Raw genomic sequence first — 22,900 nt, forward strand, 5'->3', positions numbered from 1 at the left:
CCCTGTTGCAACACCGCCCGCCACTCTCCCTTCCCCTCCCACCTTCTCTCTCCTCTCTGCTTTAATTTTCTCCTGTAAGTTCTTTAGATTCAGCCTCCATTTCTGGCCTCCTGGGTTCGAGGTCCCTGGTCCTGGGTTGTGATATCCTGCCCCAAGTTTCAACGCTCAACCCCCACTCTCACCCCAAGGCCCAGACGGCGCTGGGGACCTCCTGGGCAGACCCGTGCGACTCCGGTCGCTGCCGTGCCGCTGGCGCCGCCACCACCGCCGCCGCCGCCGCCGCCGCCCCGAGCCCCAATGGGGGAGTGAAGCCCACAGCCGGCCCGACATGGGCCTCCCCATCGTACCTGGCCTGCTGCTGCCACTGGTGAGACCAGGGTCAAAGGGAAGAGTGGGCTGGGGGCATGCGCCTCCTGGCAGGAGGGGGCCAGACTTTCCAGTCTCGGCCTGTCCTTGGTGCCAGTCTCAGGCCGGCTTGGCCTGACCTCAGGCGCTGACCGTTCAGGTTTCCCCATTCACCCTTCTCTAGGAGAAGGGGCTGCACTGAGGCCGGGGCAGAGGGGGGCAGGGAGGGACGAGTTTGAAAGGGAGAGAGTGAAAGGAAGCTCTGACAGCCCAGGAAGTTGGATTGGGCCAGGGGGTGTCTGGGAATTTGGGGGTTGGTGGAAGGTCAAGGGTGGGGCGGATTTGGCAGGGGGGAAGAAAGGAATGAAAGAAGGAGGTGGATCCTCTTGGAGTCCAGATGATTTGGAATTTAGTCCCTCTGGGCAGCTGGATGGCTCAGGAGTGTGTTGGGTGGTAAGGCCACCTGTGGAATTCAGCTGAGCAACCTGTTAGGGCAGGAGTTGAATGGCTTGTGAAATGGGGAAACTGAGCCTGGGAAGCAGATGATGGGTTGGTGGGGTGGGTTTGGGATGCTGTGAGTGGGGGGTATTGGAGAGTGGAGTGAGATACTGGGTAGGGACAAGGCAACCAGTGGATAGCTGTCTTGGGCCCTGGGAGGCCCAGGTTTCCCACCTGGGGGCATACTCTGTCCTTCTGCCTCAGCCTCAGCTCCCAGACTCCTTCCAACCCCCTCCCCATAGACCTAAAAAACAATCATTTGGTTTCTAAATCCTGTGTTCAGTTTGGGGAAGTTGGTAGCAAGTTGTTTTCGTCACTGGAAAATGTCCCTTTCTCTGGCCTCAGCCTTGTTTTAAGGTATCCTTGATCTTCACCTGTGTCCTGGAATCATCTTGCTCAGATACCTGAGCCCCCAGCTTCCCTGCTTAGTGGGGTGGAGTTTCCTACCTTTGTGGGCAGTTTCTCCGGGTCCCTGCTGTTCCCTGTCTTTTCCCCACCATGCCTTCCTTTTCTGTCACTCTCCTGAGCCCTGCTTGTGAGCACCTTTCATCCCTCCCTCCACCTCTGTTCTCTCATCTAGTCTCACATTTCTAGACTTCAAGTGGCACCTGTCTCTGTTATGTCTCTTCTCATTTCTCCATCTTCCTGTTTCCCCAGTCCTACCTTTTCTTCCCATCTTAGGACTGTCCTTCCATTGGCTACTCTCCCCGCACCATCCAGCTGCCCTGTCCTCTTAATTCTGTTCTCTCTGTGGTGGTCGATCACCTGGATTCATGCCACAGCTTGTGAACCTGAGCTGGTTATTGACCACTAATGCTTTAAGTTCTTTATCTTTAAAATGGACATAATCATGATGATCTTGTAGTGTTATTTTTAAATTTAAATAGATGGATACATGTTAAGTGTATTTTCAATTTATTAAGTGCCTACTCTGTGAAAGACACTGTTTCAGGTGCTGGGATTTCAGTGGTGTATGAAATTCCTACTCTCAAGTTTATGGTCTAGTAGGGATAACAGAAAGCACTCAATAAATCTTTAGCTTGTACATTATTGTCATTAGTGGTATTAGTAGTAATTATTCAGTGGCTACTTGTGTTTGGAAAACAGAAAGTAAAGGTAGTCTAAATATGGGTAAATGCCTGGGCTAGGAATATAGTTTAGTAGCAGAGCACTTGTCTAGCATTTGTGGGTTCAATCCTCAGCATGGGGTACGAGGAGAGTGCCTGGTACCAGGCTGCTGCAGCCCTGGTGGGGATGTGACCATTAGGGATGGAAACCTTGCCTGGAGCTGAGCGGGCAACAGGAGACAGGCAAGGTCTGTAGAGGGCTGTCCATGGGCTTTTCAGGTGAGCACCATTCAACTAACAGTACAGAGCACACAGTACAGAGCGCAGAGTATATGGTGTATGTGTGAGTGGGAGGTGTTGGTGGGAATAGGGAACAATGAATACGGGAAGAGTGTGGCAAAGCAAGTAGGAGTTTGCTATTCTCAAAGAGTTTGCAGTCTAGGGGCCAAGATAGCAAAAAAAGTAAAAATGACTTCAGAACACAATGGAGGAGCCAGGCTCTTATAATAGGGTTGGGGATGTGGCTTAGTGGTTGAGTACCCTTGAGGTCAATCCCAGGTACCCCAAGGAAAAGACCCATTGGAGTCCAGCTGCCTTTCTTTTTTTCTTTTTCTTTTCTTTCTTTCTTCTTCTTCTTCTTTTTTTTTTTTTTTTTGTACCAAAGATTTAGCCCAGGGGTAGTTTACCATTGAGCCACATCCCCAACCCTTTTTCATATTTTATTAAAAGACAGGGTCTTGGGGCTGGGGCTGTAGTTCAGTGGTAAAGTGCTTGCCTCACATGTGTGAGGCACTGGGTTCGATCCTCAGTACCACATAAAAATAAATAAAGACATTGTGTGTTCATCTTCAAATAAATAGATATTAAAAAAAAAAAAAAAGACAGGGTCTTGCTGAGTTGCTCAGAGCCTTGCTAAGTTACTGAGGCTGGCTTTGAACTTGTGATCCTCCTGCCTCAGCTTCCTGAGCTTCTGGGATTACAGGCAAACGCCACTGTACCCAGCTCCAGCTGCTTTTTCTTGCTTAGTGAATCTCAGCTCCAGGAAACCAGGAGTTTCCCCAGCTGATTCAGGTGTCTCTGCTAAGCTGTGGGCTGGAGCGCTCTTCCCATCCTAGGGCTTACAGTGGACTGTCTTCAACTCATTGAGAGTTCTTAAGAGGATGATTATCCATCTCAGCATCCCCATCACCCACATGGGGCCTGGCAAAGACCGTCCTTTAACTGTTGAATCAATTAAGGAACAAGAGATTGGTTGGATGAAATGAGGGAAGGAAAGCCTCATAGAAAAGTGGATTTGGAGGGCTGGGGATGTGGCTCAAGCGGTAGTGCGCTCGCCTGGCATGTGTGCGGCCCAGGTTCGATCCTCAGCACCACATACAAACAAAGATGTTGTGTCCGCCAAAAACTAAAAAATAAATATTAAAAAATTCTCTCTCTCTCTCCCCCTCTCTCCTTAAAAAAAAAAAAAGTGGATTTGGAGCTGACGTCTAAGTCACTGTCTGGCAGCTAGAAGGGAGGGAGGCAGAAGAATTGGGAGACTGGTTTAGAGGAATGGAGAGATGGGATTTTGTTGAGGGGTGGTGGGGACAGGAGCTAAATATACTACTAGCTGGCCTGGAACCTCCATGTGAGGAACAGTAGAAAATGAGAGTGGAAATATTGGAGTGAGTGGGTATGTGTGAAAAAGAACCTTGAGTATGGATCCAGGTGGAGAGTTTCATTCATTAACTATTCTTTAGGGGCCCATTCTGTGCCTAGACTATGTTCAGAATAAAAGTGCCTAGATATCCCTGACATGTGCATTCAGGGAAGGAATGAAAATGATGTTTCCAGCAGGCCCTGGAGATGGAGAAGATTCTCACACTTGTGGTACAAGTTGAAGCCTGAACACAGATAAGAAAGTATGTGGGAAGCCTGACAAGGTGGCTGCAGTCCCAGCTCCCTGGGAGGCAAAGGCAGAAGAATCACTTGAGCCAGGAGTTCAGGGCATTCTGGGCAGCATAGGAAAGATTGGAACAGGAAAGAGAAAGACCTTTACAATCATCAATAATCCAGATGTGAGGCCATCGAGGAACATGGAGAAGAAAGAAAAATCACAGAGGAAGGACTGGCAAATGAACTGATAGGACAGCAGCAGGGTTAGGGACAGGGGCTGTGAGGAGAGGGCTGGGCAAATGTCTTGGCATTGGCACCAAGAATTTTGTGGTGTGACTCTAGGTGAGAGATGAATGAATTAAGTTTGGGGCATATTAAGGGTTGGGGACTAGCCAAGTGGAAATGTGGGTCTTAACAGCGGGTCTCAAAATCTTCAGTAGAGGCATGTGCGTGTGTGTGCCTGTGTGTGCCTGTGTGTGTTGGGAATGCTGAGTCTGAAAACTCTCCCCAGGTTATAAATGTACTTTAATGTGGGGAGTGCTGTCTCCCCACTTCCCTCTTGAAGTCATCATTAGTTTCAACTAGAATGGAAGACAGACTGATCAATCCATGTCAATCTGTCCCTCTAGTTCTGTGGGCCTGATAGAGAGGATTCCCGTGAGAGGAAGACAGGGCTCTGACCAAGATACTCTCTGATCTCTCATTTCATGGGGCTTGTGGTCTGTTTGGGAAGATCATATCTATTCATCTTAAATAACCTTTGTATGATAAGAGACCAAAGTAGGTATGGTCAGTTCGTGTTATTCAAGGTTGCTGAGGGACGAGTGGCTAATGAACTTGGGTGAGGAAAACATGTGTCATCATCAATAGAGGGCTTCATGGTGGGGGTGGGATTTCAACAGGGTCCTCGGAGGAGACAATATCATGAGCTCTTCCAAGATCTTGACATTAAATGGACAAACACATTTTAATTTAATGAACACATTGTTGTGGGGAAATGGCAGAGCAAAGTGGGTCCCTGAGAGGTGGCTGGGTCAGGGTTAGACCACAGGGTCCATCTCTACTTCTCCGCTCTACTCTGCAGCCCTGGGACCAGCACCGGAAGTCACACTTTAAAGTCTCCCCAGACGGAAGTTGTGGGGGGAGATGAAGAGGTGCTGGGTCACCCCCTCAAGTCTCTCTCCACAGGAACCCCCAGCTTCCTGCCCTTCCTCTGCTCCAAGTAGAGGCAGTCAGACTGGGGTTGGGCCCTCAGAGCTCACCTCCTGGTTCTATAGTTTTGCCACTTAAGACAAGTGCTATGGATTGGGCTCACTGGGCCAGCTGGTGTCAACAAATGGTGCCCACTGGTGGGGAGCCTGAGGGCCCTGGCACCTTAGGGTCAGAAAGGGCTGGCCTGGAGCATGCTGTGAGCAGTGAGAGGCTTGAGCAATAGAGCTGGTTCCTTCTCACATCTTTTTTGCTTGCTCTCTCATTCCTGGAAATGAGTTTTTATGGCTCTGCAGTTTTTCCTGTGCAGTCACTAGGCTTGGGAAGGAGCTATGGAGCCTCAGAACTGGCCCTATTTTCTAGGGATTGTCCGGGACTTCAGGGAGGTTCCCAAACCCAACACAACTAGCCAGAACAAGGCAGGCTGTGGGAATGTGGTGAACCCAGAGTGGGAGGGCAGCCTTGGATGGCTTCCTATTGGAACTAAGGGGTGTCAGGAGGCTGGTGCAAGAGTCCAGGGAAGGGTTTATCTGTCTTCGAACTTGTTGAACTGGGAGAAGAAACAGGGCGGGGCCTAGTCTAAAGGAAGAATGCGGAGGGGGGGAAGGAACTGAGTGGCCCTCTGGGAGGGGCAGCTATTGACCTGATGGGCGGAAGCCAAGGGTCGAGGGAGACTTCCCTTTGGGATGGACCAGGAGAGGGAGGCATTTCCCTGAAATCTGTGGGCCAAGTGGGACAGGGGTCCATTGCCTGTCTCTTTTAAGGAGAACAGGGGGTGAAAAGGGGTGCTGAGTAGAGTGGGAGAGAGAGATGGGCCCACTGGAGGAAGGGATGAGATGGCATCCTACTTGCTGGCTGGCCCTGCCTTTTGCTGACTCATGACCCTTGAGGAGCTGGGGAAGCTGAAGTTGATAGTTCCTTCTCCTCTCCCCTCCATCCCCTCCCTCTGGACTGAGTCACTGGGGCGGAGCTGCTGGGAAAAGATTTCCCCTTCCCGGATCTGACTTAACCCCCAAAGTTCTGGATAGGGAGGGACACCTGTGTGCTTGGCCTGAGAAAGCCTCTCTCCTTACTTGCCTCTATGAGGCTCATTCCTCACCGGCCAGAGGTCCCTGAAAAGCTCCCTTCAAGGCTATCCTGGACCTGGAGCCCCTCAGTGCCTCTTCCTGACTGCCTCTGCCTGTTGGCTTTGCTCCAAGCCCCTTGGATAGGATTCAAAGTGTCAGTGACCTTAGGTACTCCATGTTCTTCTTCGGGGAAAGGAACCACACATTTCAGGATTGGGAAGTTCTTCCCATAACCAACCCTTCCTGTTGCCCTAGGAGCCCCTGCCTTCTGAGTGTGTGGGCACACGCCTGCCTACAGGGGTTGCTACTGTTTCTGTGTATGGCTTCCCATGTTTGTGGCTGAGGTTTGAGCTTCCGGACCTGCGCAGCCGCTGGCAGCAGTGGCTCCTGGCAGAAGACAGGGTGCAACTTGCCTGCCTGCTTGGAGCTGTTAGGACCTCAGGGCCTGCAGGGAGCTGTCAAGGCCGGGCGGCTGTGGCCTGCCAGGCCTTCTCCTGGGTTTCTGTGATCCAATTAGTCTGTTTCTCCCCAGTGGGGCTGCTCTTGTGTGTGTGTGTGTGTGTGTGTGTGTGTGTTTGTGTGCCGGGGTTTGAACCAGAGAAATACTATCACTGAACTACATAATCCACTCTTTTAAAATTTTATTTTGAGACAGGGTCTTGCTAACTTGCTCAGGGTCTCACTCAATTGCCCAGGCTGGTCTCAAACTTGTGCTCCTGCTGCCTGAGCTTCCTGAGAAACTGGAATTACAGGCATTACATCATGTGCCATCATGCCAGGCTTATCCCAGTGTTTAATAAACTTTTGAGGACATCCTAAATTGTTACAAAAAATGGCTCGTATCAGGGGGAAAGGAGAAGAATCAAGGCTCAGAGAGAACCAAAAATGAAGCCAGGACAGATTAAAGAGCAGTCTGAGTGGAGCTAAATACGACTCCTGGCTTTGCTTTCTCCATACTGAAACCAGAACCAGGAAAGCAATTTAGCTGCTGTGGGCCTGGCCCAAACCTACGCAGCTCTGAAGTCTGCCTTCCAGATACCCTCCTGTGCAAAGGGCTGATCTCAGGCACACCCTCCTGACCAGTCAGTTGAGCCTGACCTCCAGCTTCTGGACAGCTCTGGTTACTTGTGACCTGCATGCCTTTGCCCACTCCTGCTCCCACCTAAAGTTTCTCACCGCCTACCCTATCCTTTACCCCTGAAGTTTCACTTTGACTCCCCTCCCCATTTGTCCTCACCAGCTTAGTGTGTGTGCTTATAAATTTAGCTGTGGAAGGTGATGCGGCATGAAGTATGCGGGCAGGGTCCTGAATAAGGTTTGATGCAAATGTATAAAGAAATGCTTGGCTGGGGGTGTAGTGCTTGCTTAGCTTATAGGAAAAAAAATGTCCTTCTTTTGCTTCTGTCTACTCCCTAGGGATGGTACCTGTAGGAATGTCATTCACCTTCATCCCCATCTGATTTTCCCAAAATACTTTTTATAATTTATTTATTTTTGTGGTACTGGGGATTGAACCCAGGGGCACTTGATCACTAAGCTACATCCCCAGCCCTCTTTTAGTGTTTTAGTTTGAGGCAGGGTTTTGTTAAGTTCCCCGGGCTGGTCTTGAATTTGTGATCTTCCTGACTCAGACTCTCTCATTTCTGGAATTACAGGCATCCCCCACCCATGCTCAGCTTATCCAAAATACTTTTTAGTGGTATAACAATCCAGGAAAGTTTACAGATCCTAACTGTTTTCTTCTGTAAATGTTTACAAAGTGAATACACTGAGAACCCTGCCAGACACAGATGGAGAAATGTCACCTCAATCTTTAGGGTGGCTAGTTGGAAAAAAAAGGGCCATAGTGGAAGTGATCTGCCGGTTCCCAATCCAATAAAACATCTTCTGGGCTGGAGGTGTAGCATGTGTGCTTAGCACATGGGTGGACCTGGGTTCCAACTCTAACACTGCAAACAACGACAACTCTAAACATTCCTTGAACATCTGCCCTGTGGCCAGCAATGTTGGCTGTGGTGGGGAACTGTGAATCAGGATAAGATATAGCCTGGGCCTGGGGCTTACTAGACTTGATTTGAAGGAGCAAAACTTAGCACACAGGACAGCTAGAGAACAATTAAGCGCTAGATTGCTCTGCATCCCCTGTCCAAGGGGCGAACAGTTCCTTGAGGAAGGACTTGAGCCACAGAGGTTTTAGATTTGCTGCCCCTAGTCCGCCCGCCCCTCCCTCTCCTGATGGTGTCCCCTCTCTCTGATTCTTCCTCAGGTGCTTCTGAACGTGTTGGTGGGGATACACCCCTCAGGGGTCATTGGACTGGTCCCTCCTCTTATGGACCGGGAGAAGAGGGATAGTCTATGTCCTCAGGGGAAATACAACCACCCTCAAAATCATTCCATCTGCTGTACCAAGTGCCACAAAGGTAGGAGAAAGTGGTAACAGTGAGTCCCCTCAGTTGTGGGGCCTTGAGTCTTCCTTTGCTCGTTACAGATGTTCGAGAACTTAGGACCCACCCTGATTCCTCTAACTTTACTGCCTCTATTGGGCTGGAATTTTCTCCCTCTTTTCTTCTCCTAGAGACTTCCTTCTGTGAGCTCTGAGCTCAGCCTAACCCTGACACCCCATTTGTAGGAACCTACTTGTACAATGACTGTCCAGGCCCAGGGCTGGACACGGACTGCAGGGAGTGTGAGAATGGCACCTTTACTGCTTCAGAGAACCACCTCAGACAGTGCCTCAGCTGCTCCATGTGTCGGAAAGGTGTGTCTCAGGAGAGGCTGAGGGCTCTAATGGGAGTGTGTATGGTCCAAATTCTTGGGGGGACTTGAGTGTCCTGTGAGGTATGTGCATCGATGCTGGGGGGTGTGGGCAGGATGAGTGTGCTCGTGTGGGCTGTATGCGTGGTGTGAATGTATGTTACAGAGACAGGTGTATGTGGTGGTGGGGGTGAAGGGACACAGGGAAAGGAGAAGTTGAGTAAATATGGCAAAGGGATGCAGAACTCAAGCCCCATCTTCTTCCCTCACCAGAACTATCCCAGGTGGAGCTTTCTCCTTGCACAGTGAACCAGGACACTGTGTGTGGCTGCAAGAAAAACCAGTTCCGCCAATATTTTAGTGGAAAACGTTTTCGCTGCATGAACTGCAGCCTCTGCCTCAACGGAACCGTGAATATCCCCTGTGAGTGTGGCCTGCCTGATCCCAAGACCAAGCCATCCCTGCCCTGGGGTCAGCCCATCTCCCAGAAGGAAGGTCGTCACCTTGCTGCACCCTATGAGGAGTGTGCCCCTTCCTACTCCTGTGGTCATGGGTCTGAGGACCATGTCCATCCCACCCTACCCCACCTTCGTCTTCTGGTCCCCAGGGTGCAGGGTGCATCTTCTGTAGCTGTGCCTTCTCCCCACAGGCCAGGAGAGCCAGAACACCGTGTGCAACTGCCATGCAGGGTTCTTTCCAAGAGAAAATGAGTGTGTCTCCTGCAGTGAGTGAGTATCTGCCAGCAGCAGGTGTTGGATGGGGGGCTGAGATGAGTGGGGTGACTGTGGTTGAGAGGCCCTAGCAGAGCAAGGGAAACACTCAGAATGCACATTCTCCTACTGGCCAGCCAAGTGGGAGACACTTCATCAAGATACCAGACGACCTTCCCTCTTCCCCAAAAAATGTTCCTCAAATCTTAAGAAGTCTTTGAGCCAGGCTCAGTGGTGTACTCCTGTAATCCCAGCAGCTCTGGAGGCTGAGGCAGAAGGATCACAATTTCAAAGCCAGCCTCAGCAATTTAGCAGGGCCCTAAGCAACTCAGCAAGACTCTGTATCTAAATAAAATGTAAAAGAAGGGCTGGAGATGGGGCCCAGAGGTTAAGCTCCTGAAGGGTTCAATCCCCAGTACACACACACACACACACACACACACACACACACACACACAAGTCTTTGGATAGAAGCTCATTCCCCCAGGACTTGCAGTCCTTCCAATTCAGGTTTTCAAACACTTGAGCAACAGGGTGTATTGTTGTTCATTGATTCTAGGACATCATCTACTTTCACATTTCTGAAATCAGACTGTGCCTTACAACAATTGATGATGTATCATGGTTTAATTGGCAGCTTTTGAGCATGTGCTGTGTGTGTAATATATATCAAGAATGGTATCTCTTATTATTGATGGCATCTTAGGTTTGCTATGATATGGTATTTCTGCCTCAGTCCTCTTGATAAGGCCTTCTCATTCCTGGATCCATAGATGCTGTTCTTTTCTTTCTTTCTTTTCTCAGTACCCAGGAGTGCTTTACTACTGAGCTACATTCCCAGCCCTTTTTATTTTTTATTTTGAGACAGAGTCTCGATAAGTTGCCTGGGCTGGCCTTAAAACTTGCTGAGGCTGACTTTGAACTTGCAATCCTTCTGCCTCTGCCTCCCAAGTCACTGGGATTACAGTGACTTGTCACCATGCCTGACTCAGAGGTTGTTTTTGCACACTTGCTTGCAAAGAAGAAATTTTGAGGGCTCTCAGAGTCGAACTGACCTGGGCCTAAATCCCAGCATAGCCACTTGGAAGCTGTACAACCTTGGGCAAGTTATTAACATCTCTGAGCCTTATTTTTCTTACCTTTAAAGTAAGGATATTGGGGCTGAGGGTGTAGATCAGTGATAGAGCACTTGCCTAGCACTTGGGAGGCCCTGGTTTCTGTCCCCAGTAACATACACACATACATACACACACTTACAAAAGTGTCTGACACAAAACTATTTATTTTCTTTTTTTCAACCAAGCGTTATTCTTCTTGAGAGTTTTTACCTTCATCCCACATGGTTTTCACCATGAGCTTGTGAGGTGGGCCAAAGTGCCTTTCCCTGCTGTCAGATTCCTACTAAGAACTCATGTTCTCAAGCTCCTTCTAGCTTCCCCAATGTAGTTATCACTCCACATGTGAAAATGTGCTGCTTCTATAGAGGACTCTGGCTGCCCTTAGTGAGATGTAGGGGCATCTGTGTGGGGTGCAGCAAAGTGACGACCTTCCTTTCATGTGCATGTTTGTCACCCCCACACTCAAAGCCAGGTACTATCACTGACAATGTTATTTGAGAAAAAGTGCTTTAGACCTCTTGTGTTGTCTGCATTCCATCCCTGTGACATACTACCTGAGGCAATCAACTGATAAGGAGGAAAACTTTATTTTGGCTCAGAGTTTCAGAGGTTTTAGTCGATGATCATCTGGCTCTACTATTTCTGGTCCTGTGATAAGGCAGAACATCATGGCTGGAGTATGTGGTAGACCAAAGCTGCTTACCTCATGGAGGTTGGAAAACAGGGAAAGAAAGAAACTGGGGGCAGGGGAGAGGGGCTGTGGGCCCATTTTAATCCAAGAGCCCATCCCCAGTGACCTAACTTCCTCCCACTAGGCCCCACCTCCTAGAGGTTCCACCACCTCCCAGTAGTGCCTCAGACTGGGACCCAGCCTTCAACACATTGGGGAGACATTCCAGATCCAAACCATAGCACCTCTCTCTGCCACAATCCTATCAACAATGTATTAATAAACAATATTATATCAATATTGTATTAATAAACTTATTAATAATTACCATTTATCAAGTACTGACGATGTCAGGCTAATTAGCCCTATTGTACTGGTGAGAACACTGAAGCTTAGAGGTGAAATGACTTGCTTATTTCACAGTGATACTTAATGAATGGGCTGGAATTTATATCCTGACCTTAACTACCTTGAATTTTATTTTTTTTTCCGATGATGGAGATGGAACCTAGGGCCTGGTGCAAATGTTCTACCATTGAATTATACCCTGGTCTTGTAACCTTGAATGCTTTTAACTTTCTCAACATAGCTTTTTCAAGATCCCTTCTAAATCTAAAATTAAATAGTTCTGTGATTAACTGTTTCATTCTTTTGCATCACTTCTCAAGATAGGTTAAATTCCATTATATTAAGAGATAGCAAAAAATATTTGTAAAGCAAAGCATTTCCAACAATCTTTGTGTTCCTCTTGTTGTAGAGTCTCTTTTCACCAGTGCTGTCTCTTCTTTTAGATGTAAGAAAACCCCAGACTGCATGAATTTGTGTCTTCCCTTACTTAAAAATTTTCAGCCCCCTCCGGACTCAGGTAAGGAGAAGCCATATTGTGCCCATGTTCACCTGGCCTCCTGCCACCCCATGCATCCCTGGCTGTTCCCCCTCCCCTCCCCATTTACTGTGATCTGCTTTGTCTTCAGGTACTACAGTGCTGTTGCCCCTGGTGATCCTCTTTGGTCTTTGTCTTTTTTCCTTACTCCTCATTGGTTTAATGTGCCGCTACCCGCGGTGGAAGTCCAAACTCTACTCCATTGGTGAGTAGTGCCTTTGGGAAGGGAAAGAGTGTTTGGTGGAGATGTAGGAGATTAGATGGGTAAGATGGAGGGATATGAGAGGAAGTGTCCTTTTAGTTTGCTGCTGAGGACTCCAAGCTAGAGGTGGTCCTGGATGGCTGGTGGGAGGTAATGTGGCATCAGTAGTTCTCTAGTCCCCAGGGCCACATAGGCCCTGAGGCGTGTCACCGCAAGTCCCCATGGCCAGTCCCAGTGCAGGTTGCCAGGGCTGAGAGGGGAAGTGAAATTTATGATGGTTTCTCTCTCTCTCTCTCTCTCTCTCCCCTCAGTTTGTGGAAAATCAACTCCTGTAAAAGAGGTGAGATGAAACCTGGGACCTACCCCAAACTTCCCTGACTATTCCTCATAATTTTGGAATACCCAAATGTCTTTCACCATATGGGCTCTAGTAGTAATCCCATTTATCCCCAGACCCTCCAGAATAAAGAAGTTTGAGTTATTTTCTCTTCTCTTTCATTAATGCTGTGCCTTCTCTCTTTCAGGGGGAGCTTGAAGGAATTCCTACCAAGCACCAAGACTCAGGCTCCAGTCCCTTCCTCAGCCCCACCCAACCCTCCTGCCCCACTGATTGGTCCAACTTCAGGGCTGTGTCACCTCTGAGGGAGGTGACCCCAACCCACCAAGGGGCTGACCCCATCCTCACCATGCCCGTCACCTCCACGCCCATCGTCACCCCGGTTCAGAAGTGGGAGGACACCGCCCGCATGCAGCGCCCTGATGGTGAGTTTGGATGGAGCAAGGCTACGTGGAGGGTGCCAGGGAAGGGCCGCCAATGGAGGTTCATTGTCTTTATCCTCTGTAGCCGACCCTGCGACGCTGTATGCAGTGGTGGATGGAGTGCCCCCATCGCGCTGGAAGGAGTTGGTGCGGCGTCTGGGACTGGGTGAGCACGAGATCGAGAGGCTGGAGCTGCAGAACGGGCGCTGCCTGCGCGAGGCGCACTACAGCATGCTGGCTGCATGGCGGCAGCGCACACCACGACACAAGGCCACTCTGGACCTGCTGGGCCAAGTGCTCCGCGACATGGACCTGCTCGGCTGTCTGGAGAATATAGAGGAGGCGCTGCGTAGCTCCTCCTCCTTCTCGCCCACAACCAGCCTCCTCCGATGAGGCCACGCCCCCGCCTCGGGGAAGAACACTGTCCTTGTGACCGCTGCTTGCAACTCGCGCCTCCTGCAGGGATGATCTTGCAACATGCCCCCTGGACCTCGTTTTCTGGAGAGAAAGGGCCTTGGAGGGGAAGGCGAGAACCGGCAGCCGGCAGCCGGAGTCACTTACTCGGTGCTACCCGCTCCGTGTATATAGCTTTTCTCAGCTTGGCTGAGAGTTTCCAGAGCCCAAAGAGTGGTTTCTGGGATAGGTGCACCATGCCTCATGCCTGTTTTGGGTGTGGGGGACCCAGCAAGACTGCCTAGGGAATCCTGGTTGGTCCTGGGCCCTTTTTCACAATAGATAAGCAATCTTTGAATCAATTATATCACACTAATGGAAACTTGGCACCATTTGCCCCCTGTCCGGGCAAGCACAGAGTAAGCTGAATTGTCCCAAAGCAGGGGCAAGCACAGAACAATGGGACTTCCAGCTGGAGCTGTGGACTTTTGTAAATACACTAAAACTGGGAAATTAAACCTCTGTGCCTGGAGGAGTGGTCATTCAGTGTGAGAGCCTGGGGCAGAGACCACAAATCTGAGCGGTGCAATGGTCCTGACTAGGGCCAGCAGTCCACTGCCATCATGCTAGCTGACAGAGGAGAAGGCTGGGCTTATTGTGATTCCCCTTCCCAAGTTCTTGTTCTTCTCCTACTGATCTAGCACAGACCAAGCAGTCATTTTTGTGTACAACTTTTATGTGGGGCTCATGGGTGTCTATGATACATAAATTTACAGTTCTTGACCCTCAAAGTCCAAAGAGCAAGAGGCAGTGTGGTCCTTGAGGTAGAGTCCAGGATGGGGGGTGGTGACCAGCACTCTTAGGGAGATAGTTCTTCTGGGAGAAAGGTCAAAGGGCCTCGACATTTCTCATACCTCTCTGAAAAGGAAGGAGGTAGATGTTAGGTCAATGGCAATGGGAAAATGAGGGTCAGGCATGAGGTGAAGGAGGAGGCTGGGGTCCTTCCCTGCCTTGGTCTCTGATCTGCACTGCCCTCTTTCTATCCTGCCACCCTGCCTCCCCCAACTCCATACTGCCCTTCTTCCCTCCCATGCCAGCTTCCCTTTAGCACTTACGAAGTGGACAGGGGGGTGTCCAGCTTTATGATGTGATGCCCACGCATCCTCTGCAGCTGGGCCCGAGTCAGCTTCCGAGGTCTGCTGTCCCTAGGCTCTGGGGCTCCCTCAATCCTTTGGCTGGCCAGTTCCTCTCGGATCTCCCTGAGCATGTCCTCAGCCCGGAGTGGGCGGGAGCAGGGGCTGTAGCCAGGGCCTAGGAAGAGAAGCCCCTCATCTTCCTCTGAGGACTCCCAGGGGCTTTCTCCAGCAGAGTCAGTGTGGTTCTGGGAGGAAGGGAGCTGCCCCCGAAGTTGGGCTCTGTGCAGGGTTTCTGCCACCACGTTCCTTCCTGCTGAGGATCCATCTTCCTCCTCTGACCAGGTAGGTGGGTCTACCCTCGGAAGACTGCCCCCTCTTTGGATCCCTTCTGGCAGTTCAGGGGCACTTCGGCGTTGGGGCGCTTGGGGATCAGCTGGCTGGGGGCGCAAAGGAACATTTCGAAGATCCAGGGTGGAGAAGGTCAGCCGAGGGTCCCGCTTAAGAGCCCTGGGGCGCAGACGGCTTAGCCGAGAGTGGGATGCCTTGGGGGAGCTTGACATCAAAGTGCCATAGCCAGAGTCTGAGGTATCATCTGGTACAGAGGGAGCATCTTCATCTGTATCTTCAGTCACCACAAGGTGGGGGATGATGACGGTGAACTCAGGAGTCCTACAATAAATAACAAATGGTCAGACTCAGATACTTAGGGTCAAGTTCATGCCTAGATGTCTCTCTGGATTACTCCATCCAGAAATGGCTCCTTCTCCGAACTTATCTCCTTATTTCCCTTACATGGCTCGGATTGTTTTTCTCATCTCACCAGCTACACCGTGCACTCTAAAATAGTTTGCGCTGCCTCTAAGCCATTTTATCCATAGAACCTGGTCTAGGACCTTGTATAAACAGGTGGTCAGAGTGGATCTAGAGCTGGGGGTTACTCAATTATGCCCCGATGATGGGTTCTTCTTTTCTCCATAAGTATGTTGCTAAGCAGCTGTGTTGTCCTGGATGAACGTCTTACACTCTGGGGATTGGACTTGCCGCAACCCTACAGTTCTGATATTCTGCATACCCATACCCATCTGCTCATTCTGAAGCCTGCTCCTTGCAGGGAGTTCATGTGTCATATTTCTGTTTTCTTTACTCCGTGCCCATTGTAGGCTCACCCTAGGCTGGCTGACCTTTACAGCCTGTCCCATGCATTCCTTCATACGGCTGGCACCAACCTACTCTACTCCAGCTTGTAGCCTGTGTTCCTCTATTCATGTAGTTCCCTAAGGTCGTACTATCACTTCTCAACCTTTTGGATTTCTCCTCTTCCCTTCTTTGCCAGTGATCCCCTTCTTTGTTGGTGCTTGTAGGTCTTACCTCCCCTCAGCACTGCTTTGAGAGCCCTCTGGGGAAGGCGTGGAGGGCCTGGTGCTGGGGGACTCCCTGCCTTGGTCTCGGTAGAGGGCCAGGAGCTCCCTCTTCTGTTGGACGTACTCCTCTGCCTTCAGTTTCTGCAGGGCAGCCTGGTGGGGGTGGGGAGGTCTTCATTATTAAGAATTCTAATTTACTGAGCACTTGCTGTATGCTGGGCACTGTGTAAGTGCTTTCCATACATTATCTAGTTTAACCCTCACAAGACCCCTCTGAGGCAAATATGTTTACCCCTACCTTAATAGTGAGAAACGGAGTCTGGAAGGTTAAGTAACTGTTGAGGGATAGTTTTTGAGTAAGAAAGCAGGGTGGTGACTGGGTTCGGTGGCACCAAACTCTAGAGCTGGTGCTTGGGAAGAGTGGGAGGAACAGAATGGCCTTTTCCACCTGTATACTCCCTGCTTCTCATGACCCTTTGGTAGACTCTCAGATGTGCACCCTCCTTCAGGCTGATTGGGGTATTGGTGACATAAGTGCTCTGAATGTTATCAGCCTTCAAGTTGCTCTTTGGGAGCATCCTTCTCCCACCACTTGGACCTCTGCCCTGAAGCTGGAAGGTGCAAAAGGCAGAGGGTGGGTAGGAGCAGGATTTGTCCTAGGCTGCAAACTCTGCTGCCCTTTAGAGAGGGGAAAGCAAGACTGTCTTTGGAAGGATGAGAAGAGGATACATTATATGGTCTGCCTGTCTTCCTTGTTTTTATACAGCTGCATTAGAATAAAATAGTAACATCTGAGAAGTGATTTACAAAGTACCTCCACATGCAAGTTGTCATTTGCTTACACACCACCACTCTGCAGGGTGCAAGACAGTTGCAGTGACTTGCTCAAGGTTGCACAGGTACAGAGGAGCAGAGCTGGCCAGGGCCACTCTCTTTAAGTTCAAGTTCAGTAACTGCATAGATTTTCAAGGGCAGCCTTGAAAGGTCAAGAGGTACTCAAAGATGCTAGCTTGGGGAGGAGACAACAGAACCTGGGGAGAGGTTATAGGTGGAGACTTAGCAAGAGGTGGGTAGAGGTGGCTACTGTGGGCTGCACTGAGATCAGTACTTACTTGCATGTTGTTAAAACTCTGAAGCACTTCCTCAGAGCTGGTAAGGAAATGCTGCAGCCGGAGCCCCACGCCCCACCTCCTCCAAGCACAACAGGGACTTTAAGTACTAACCCCCACTCCCACAGCTTCACACCCCCTCCACGATGCTCCATTAAGATTCTCTGATTCCTTATTAGTTGTTCCATATTTTTAGTTTCAGCTTGAGTTATAGGAGCCAGCAACTTCTGGGCTTTTCCAAAGCTTCTCCAGAAATACTGGGGGCAGCTGGGTCAGGACAAGAGGCATGTTGGAGAAATGATGAACAGGGATAGGAAAGTGACATCAGGCTGATATCTCTAATTCTTTCCCTGGCTCTCTAGTCACTCAGCCAGAACAGAGGATGGTGTTTGGGGGCAGGAAACTAACATACCAAGGCCAAGTCCTGTGACTACTCCCTCTTCTCCCTGCCTCATTTCCCAACTCAGTGTGGGTTGAGAGAAGGAATGAGAAAAAGGAGAGTGGAAGGGCTGTGGCAGCCTGCTTCTCCTGATGAGATGCAATGCCCTTTTGCCCCACGTTCAAATTTGTGTTTGGAATGCCCAGGATAGGGATGCAGTGTGGAAGGAAAGAATGGGAAAGGTGAGGGGGGTTCTGTAAGGAACATCAAATGCAAGCATCTCCACTACCCTTGCCTCTTGCCCTTCCTAGGAAGCAGTGGGAAGGTGGGGGAAACCTTGAGTGTCAGGCCCAGGACTACCAGCTACCTCAAAACCTCTCCAGAAGCCCTGGGAGGATTTTCTCAGTTTGGGTAAGAGGAGAGGATGGAAGGGCAGTGTAGGAAAGGAAGAGAAAACTGGTAGTCGAGCTGGAAGGTGACATCCTCACACAGCTGGGAAAAGGAAGGAAGAGCCCCCCAGCAGATTCATCTTTCTTTGTCCATGGCGAGGCCTGGAGAGGCAATGCTTCCCCTCCCTGAAGTTTCAGAGTGGCTCCAGATTCACCGTTCCCTTCCTGGAGCTCCCTGACACTGGCCTAAATGGGTCACCAGAAGGTCCTTGCTGACTTCTTAAGTGACAGATGTGAATGTGTTTCCCCAGCCCTGGCACCACTGCTCACCCCTTTCTTCTAAAGAGGACAATGACAGACATTCATGAAGTGCCCATGAAGTGCAGGGTCTTGTGCCAGGCCCTTTAGACAATTTTCCATCTACCCCGTGTGATAGTTTCCATTATCACTGTGGTTCTCCAGATGAAGGCCAGGCGGGCTAACTTACCTAAGAACACAGGTAGCTACCAGTGGCTTCTGCAGGCTCTGGATTCTCTTTGGACCCTGACTCTTCCCCTCAGCTGCCTTCTTCAGTCTGCCCTGCTTTTATTTCCTGCTTTCATCTTTGACAGCGCTTTCTGTTCCCTTTATTGGTTCCTTTTCCTCTTCCCAACAGCTAAATATGGGCATCTATTCAGATTCAGTCTCTCCCCAGTTGACAAGCTCGTTTTCTCTAAAAGTATAAGCCTCTTCTACTAGGCCCACTAGGGCCTTCATCTAGGAAGAAACCTCAATATTTCTGTAAGGCCGAAAGTGAAAAGACAGATCCCTGGGGTTGCTTGATGAAGGGGACCAGTAGATGTTCTACTACCCTCTTCCATTTTGAAACTTATGTTAGCTGGGCTTGGTAATGTCACCTGTAATCCCAGCTACTCAGGAGGCTGAGGCAGGAGAAGTGCAAGTTTGAGACCAGCCTCAGCAATTTAGGGAGAACCTGTCTCAAAATAAAACAAAAAGGGCTGTGGATGTAGTCCAGTGGAGGAGCACTCCCTGGATTCAATCTCTAATACCTTAAAAGATTGATGTTAATTGAGAAAAAAAAAGAATTTGATATGAAAGAACAGCAGCAAAACTAAGTATAATGTTGCTTGTTTCTTTGGTTCCTTAAGGGAGGTGGGGAGCCTCAGTATACAGTTTGGTCATAGGTCAGAAATAATCTGTCTCTCAACTTGGAGTGTGACTGCCAGGGGCTAGATAGTTTTGTATATGAATAACAGCAATTTTTAGTGGTCACTAGGGATCCTAGAGGAAGAAGGAGTGGGAGGGGTTGTCATAAGACTGGAAAGCAAATGAAGAGAAGAAAGTTCTGAAGAGAAGGGTGGCAAAGAAAAAAGTCTCCCTGCCAGTAATGGTCACCTCTGCCTGCTGTTCTGGGGATGCTTGCTTCCAGTTTCTCCCATATCTCCCCTAGAATGGTATCCCTTAGCCTTTGGGAAAGCTTCATTAACTACTAGAATGGGGTCAGTTGCCAATCAGTCCAATGCCTGGAACCTGTGTTTAGGACTGGTAAGAAGTGGTATAGAGAGATCCTGCCATGCAGAAAGGGGATTATGGGAGCAGGGGCCAGGGCAGATGGGAGACTACCCTTGCTCCAAAAGCCATATACTTCCACTGCTCCAGTCCCCTACCTTTAACCTCCTGGGGCTTGTCCCCATGTCATTCAGGTATTCAAGAAAGTTGCAGCCCCATGGATCTGGAGGAGACAAAGTGTTTCACCCTAATTTCTCACCTGAATTCTAGGCCCATGTTTCCATATTTCCAAAAGCCCCTAAAATACTCCCATTTGACTATCTCCCATTGCCTCAATTTCAAAGTAAATAGTGGCACCCAGGACTGGGGTTGTAGTCAGCATTTGACTAGCATTTTTGAAGCCCTGGGTTCAATTTTCAACACCACTAAATAAATAAACAGAATATTACTACCCGTCCCACTCCTTCTAGGAAGTATAACAACTAGACAAATAGGCTTCTCTTTCTAATGGTTCCACTCATCAGGGTTCCCCTTGCCAAAGCAGTCCTTCAAACAGAAGCTTCAGAAGGCCATCATTATCTTTGTACTTGAGTCCTGGAGTTACTCTTACCATTTGCTCACATAAAACCTGTGCTCTAGACTTAGACACATGTGGTCACTGTTCCAAAAGCAAATTCAGCCCCATTGCTCAGGATCTTGCCCAGGGTCTTCTGATTCTTCTGTTCAGGGTCTTGCCCAACCTTAAAAATTCAACTCCAGGGCTGTGGAGGTAGCTCAGCCGTACAGCCCTTCCTAGCATTCAGGAGGCCCTGGGTTCTATCCACAGCATCACAAAACAAAACAAAAGAAAACAAAACACAAAAAACTAGCCAACCAACTAAACAAAAAAGTCCAACTCAAAGTTTCAACTCTCTTTGCCCATTCTGTTCCTGTGGTGGGCTGGCAAGCAGCCCCCATCCCCCAAAATAAGACTGAATCCCCAGAACCTATAAATGTGACTTTTTCTAGAAAAAAAGTCTTTGCAGATGTGCCATTTTAAGAATTTTAAGAGAAAATCTCAGATTTCAGATGGATTCTAAATCTAATGCTTGGCGTCTTAATAAAAGAAAGGAATGGGGATTTGGAGATATATATATATATATATATATATATATATATATATATATATATATAGAGAGAGAGAGAGAGAGAGAGAGAGAGAGAGAGAGAAGAAGGTCATGTACAGACCGAGGCAGAAACTGGAGCCAAGAACCACATGGAACCCACCAGAAATTGGAAGAGGCACAGATTGTCCCCTAGAGTCTGGTCGGAAAGCTCTGTCCTGCCAACAACTTGATTTCCTACTTCTATCCCCCAGAACTGTGAGAAAAGCAGTTTCTGTTTTTATTTATTTATTTGTGGTAATGAGGATTAAACCCAGGGCCTCATGCATGCTAGGCAAAGGCTCTACCACTGAACTTCATCCTCAGCCTTCTTCTTCTTCTTTTTTTTTTTTTTAATTTTGAGTCAGGGTTTTACAAATTGCCCAGACTAGCCTTGAACTTGTGATCCTCCTGTTTCCACACCCCAAGAAACTGGAATACAGGCATGTGCCACTTTGCTAATCCTTCTTTTTTTTTTTTTTTATGGTGATAGGAATGGAACCCAGGGCCCTGAGCATGCTAGGCAAGTGAGCAAAACCCCCATCCCAGTTTCTGTTTTAAGCCACCAAATTTGTGGTAACTAATGTAACTTTATTGAGTCTCCCTTTATCCAAACTCCTGCTTTTATCACATACATCTGTCCATGTCACTACCCTGCTTCACACATTGACTGATCCCATGTTTTCTATAGGGCAAAGTTCAAGTTCTTAGCATGATGTGCAGAGATGGGCATGATCTGGTGGCACCTTCCTCCTAGCCTCTCTACTAATGAGTCTCCCTTTGTACTTTAGAACTTTGTACTTGCAATGCTAAGCTACCAGGCCAGTGGTTCTCCTGACATGCATGACTTTTATTTCTATCCTTTTGCTTCTCCATTTGGAATGTCCTTCCTTCTCATCCTTGTTCCCCTAACATCTTCCAAGTCTTTCCCAAATGGTCTGTCATTTCTGTCATGGCTTCTCAGCCTCCCCTCTCCCTTTTCCAGCAGACCTGCCCTCTCCTGTGTACATGGTCTATCATTTGTCCACTAATTACTCTAACTGGGCTGAAGTTCAGACTTCTTGAGGGCAGGAATGGTGTTTTATTTATTTTTAAAAATTTCCTGCACTTAGCGTGGTGCCTGTACCTAGCAAGTGCTCCATAAGGGTGGGAATGGGAGAAGAAGTTTAAGTTAATTGTTGCAAAAAAAAAAAAAAAAAAGTTAATTGGTGCCCAGCACAGTAGCACAAACCTGTAATCTCATCAGCTCAGGAGGCTGTGAGTTCAAAGCCAGCCTCAGCACTACTTAGCAAGGCCCTAAGCAACTCAGTGAGACCCTGTCTCTAAATAAAATATAAAAAAGGGGATGAGGATGTGGCTCAGTGGCTAAGTGTCACTGGGTCCAATCCCTGGTACCCCCCCCACCAAATAAGCTAATTGTTTCAGGGCATGCAAGCCACCCTGCTATGTCCTGGGCTTTCTCAGTGGCTGTCCTGGTAGCTTGTCTCAATCTTTCTTAAGAATGGTCAATGCTCTGTCCCCCTCTGAGGGCACCTGAGTGGCTAGGGGTGAACCCACATCCAGCTGAGGCTCTCTCTTCCTTCCCTCTGTGGCCCCATTCCTGGGCTCCAAAGACATCTGGAGCCTCCCATGGCTGGCTTTCACCTACCTGGGCTTGCTGGGTCTTTTCCAGCCACCTTGCACGATCTGTGGAACTGGGACAATGTACAACGAGGGCACTTGAGACACACTGGAATTCAGTAAGGTGGATCACCAGGAAGCTGTCTGGTGGAGGAAAAGGTCTGCTTTAAGGGTTTTATTTGACCTATATGCCAAGCCTTCCCTACCTCTCCAAGAAGAAGGGGGAAGGAAAATTTTTCCAGCAGAAGAGACATACTGGGATCTCGCAATGGTCGGCAAACAAGCTTCTCCAGCATAAGAGGGGGTCGGATGACCTTGGCTTTGTCCACCTTACGTTGGGGCTTGGTCACCAGGAGCACATCAGAGAAGAGGAACAGGTACACATCCAGCTGCAGTGGGGGCATAGGGGAAAGAGACAGGTCAGCTGGAGCATGGGCAAGGTCTGGTCAGGGATCTGGGCTCGGGCGTGTGTGCACAGGAACTAGTGTAGACAGTGGAATGCCAGAGCTGGAAGAACATCAGTTTGGCCCCATTTCTCATTTTATAGGCAGGGAGAAGGGCTGGTTCAAGGGCAAACAAACAACCAGAGCTTAGCCAGAACCGTGTTTTCTCCCCAGTGTGCACGTGCGTACACACACACACACACACACACACACACCAATCTCCCCATTTCCAGCTTTTCTGCCTCCCACCCTGACTTCCTTC

At 49.1% G+C, this 22,900-nt stretch overlaps 2 protein-coding genes across 5 annotated transcripts in view; one reads left to right on the forward strand and one right to left on the reverse strand.

Moving 5' to 3' along the window:
• Tnfrsf1a (TNF receptor superfamily member 1A) lies at positions 1 to 14,082 on the forward strand. The gene is made up of 11 exons (XM_048787656.1): positions 1 to 74; positions 189 to 367; positions 8,328 to 8,481; positions 8,691 to 8,819; positions 9,089 to 9,238; positions 9,465 to 9,543; positions 12,105 to 12,178; positions 12,288 to 12,401; positions 12,710 to 12,738; positions 12,923 to 13,160; positions 13,243 to 14,082. The coding sequence occupies exons 2-11, from the start codon at positions 329 to 331 to the stop codon at positions 13,548 to 13,550; spliced, it is 1,314 nt and encodes a 437-aa protein (XP_048643613.1). The 5' UTR covers positions 1 to 74; positions 189 to 328; the 3' UTR covers positions 13,551 to 14,082.
• Positions 13,518 to 22,900, reverse strand: part of Plekhg6 (pleckstrin homology and RhoGEF domain containing G6) — an 18,497-nt gene continuing 9,114 nt past the window's right edge. For 3 of the 4 annotated variants that reach the window (XM_048787648.1, XM_048787649.1, XM_048787647.1), the window contains 5 exons: positions 22,452 to 22,584; positions 22,224 to 22,339; positions 16,055 to 16,200; positions 14,666 to 15,355; positions 13,518 to 14,468 (listed from right to left, as the gene is read on the reverse strand). In XM_048787648.1, the coding sequence (XP_048643605.1) occupies positions 14,459 to 14,468; positions 14,666 to 15,355; positions 16,055 to 16,200; positions 22,224 to 22,339; positions 22,452 to 22,584 (1,095 nt within the window). In that variant the 3' untranslated portion in view covers positions 13,518 to 14,458. Of the gene's footprint in view, positions 14,469 to 14,665; positions 15,356 to 16,054; positions 16,201 to 22,223; positions 22,340 to 22,451; positions 22,585 to 22,900 lie in introns of those variants that run through there. The other variant, XM_048787650.1, reaches the window with a different exon arrangement.

This window comes from Marmota marmota, unplaced genomic scaffold (assembly GCF_001458135.2).
Source record: "Marmota marmota marmota unplaced genomic scaffold, marMar, whole genome shotgun sequence".
Taxonomy (NCBI): Eukaryota; Metazoa; Chordata; class Mammalia; order Rodentia; family Sciuridae; genus Marmota; species Marmota marmota.

Coding starts and splice junctions, on each gene's coding strand:
- Tnfrsf1a (XM_048787656.1), top strand. CDS start 329: ATGGGCCTCCCCATCGTACCTGGCCTGCTGCTGCCACTG. Junction 12,179..12,287: donor TCAGCCCCCTCCGGACTCAG/GTAAGGAGAAGC, acceptor CTTTGTCTTCAG/GTACTACAGTGCTGTTGCCC. Junction 12,739..12,922: donor AATCAACTCCTGTAAAAGAG/GTGAGATGAAAC, acceptor TCTCTCTTTCAG/GGGGAGCTTGAAGGAATTCC.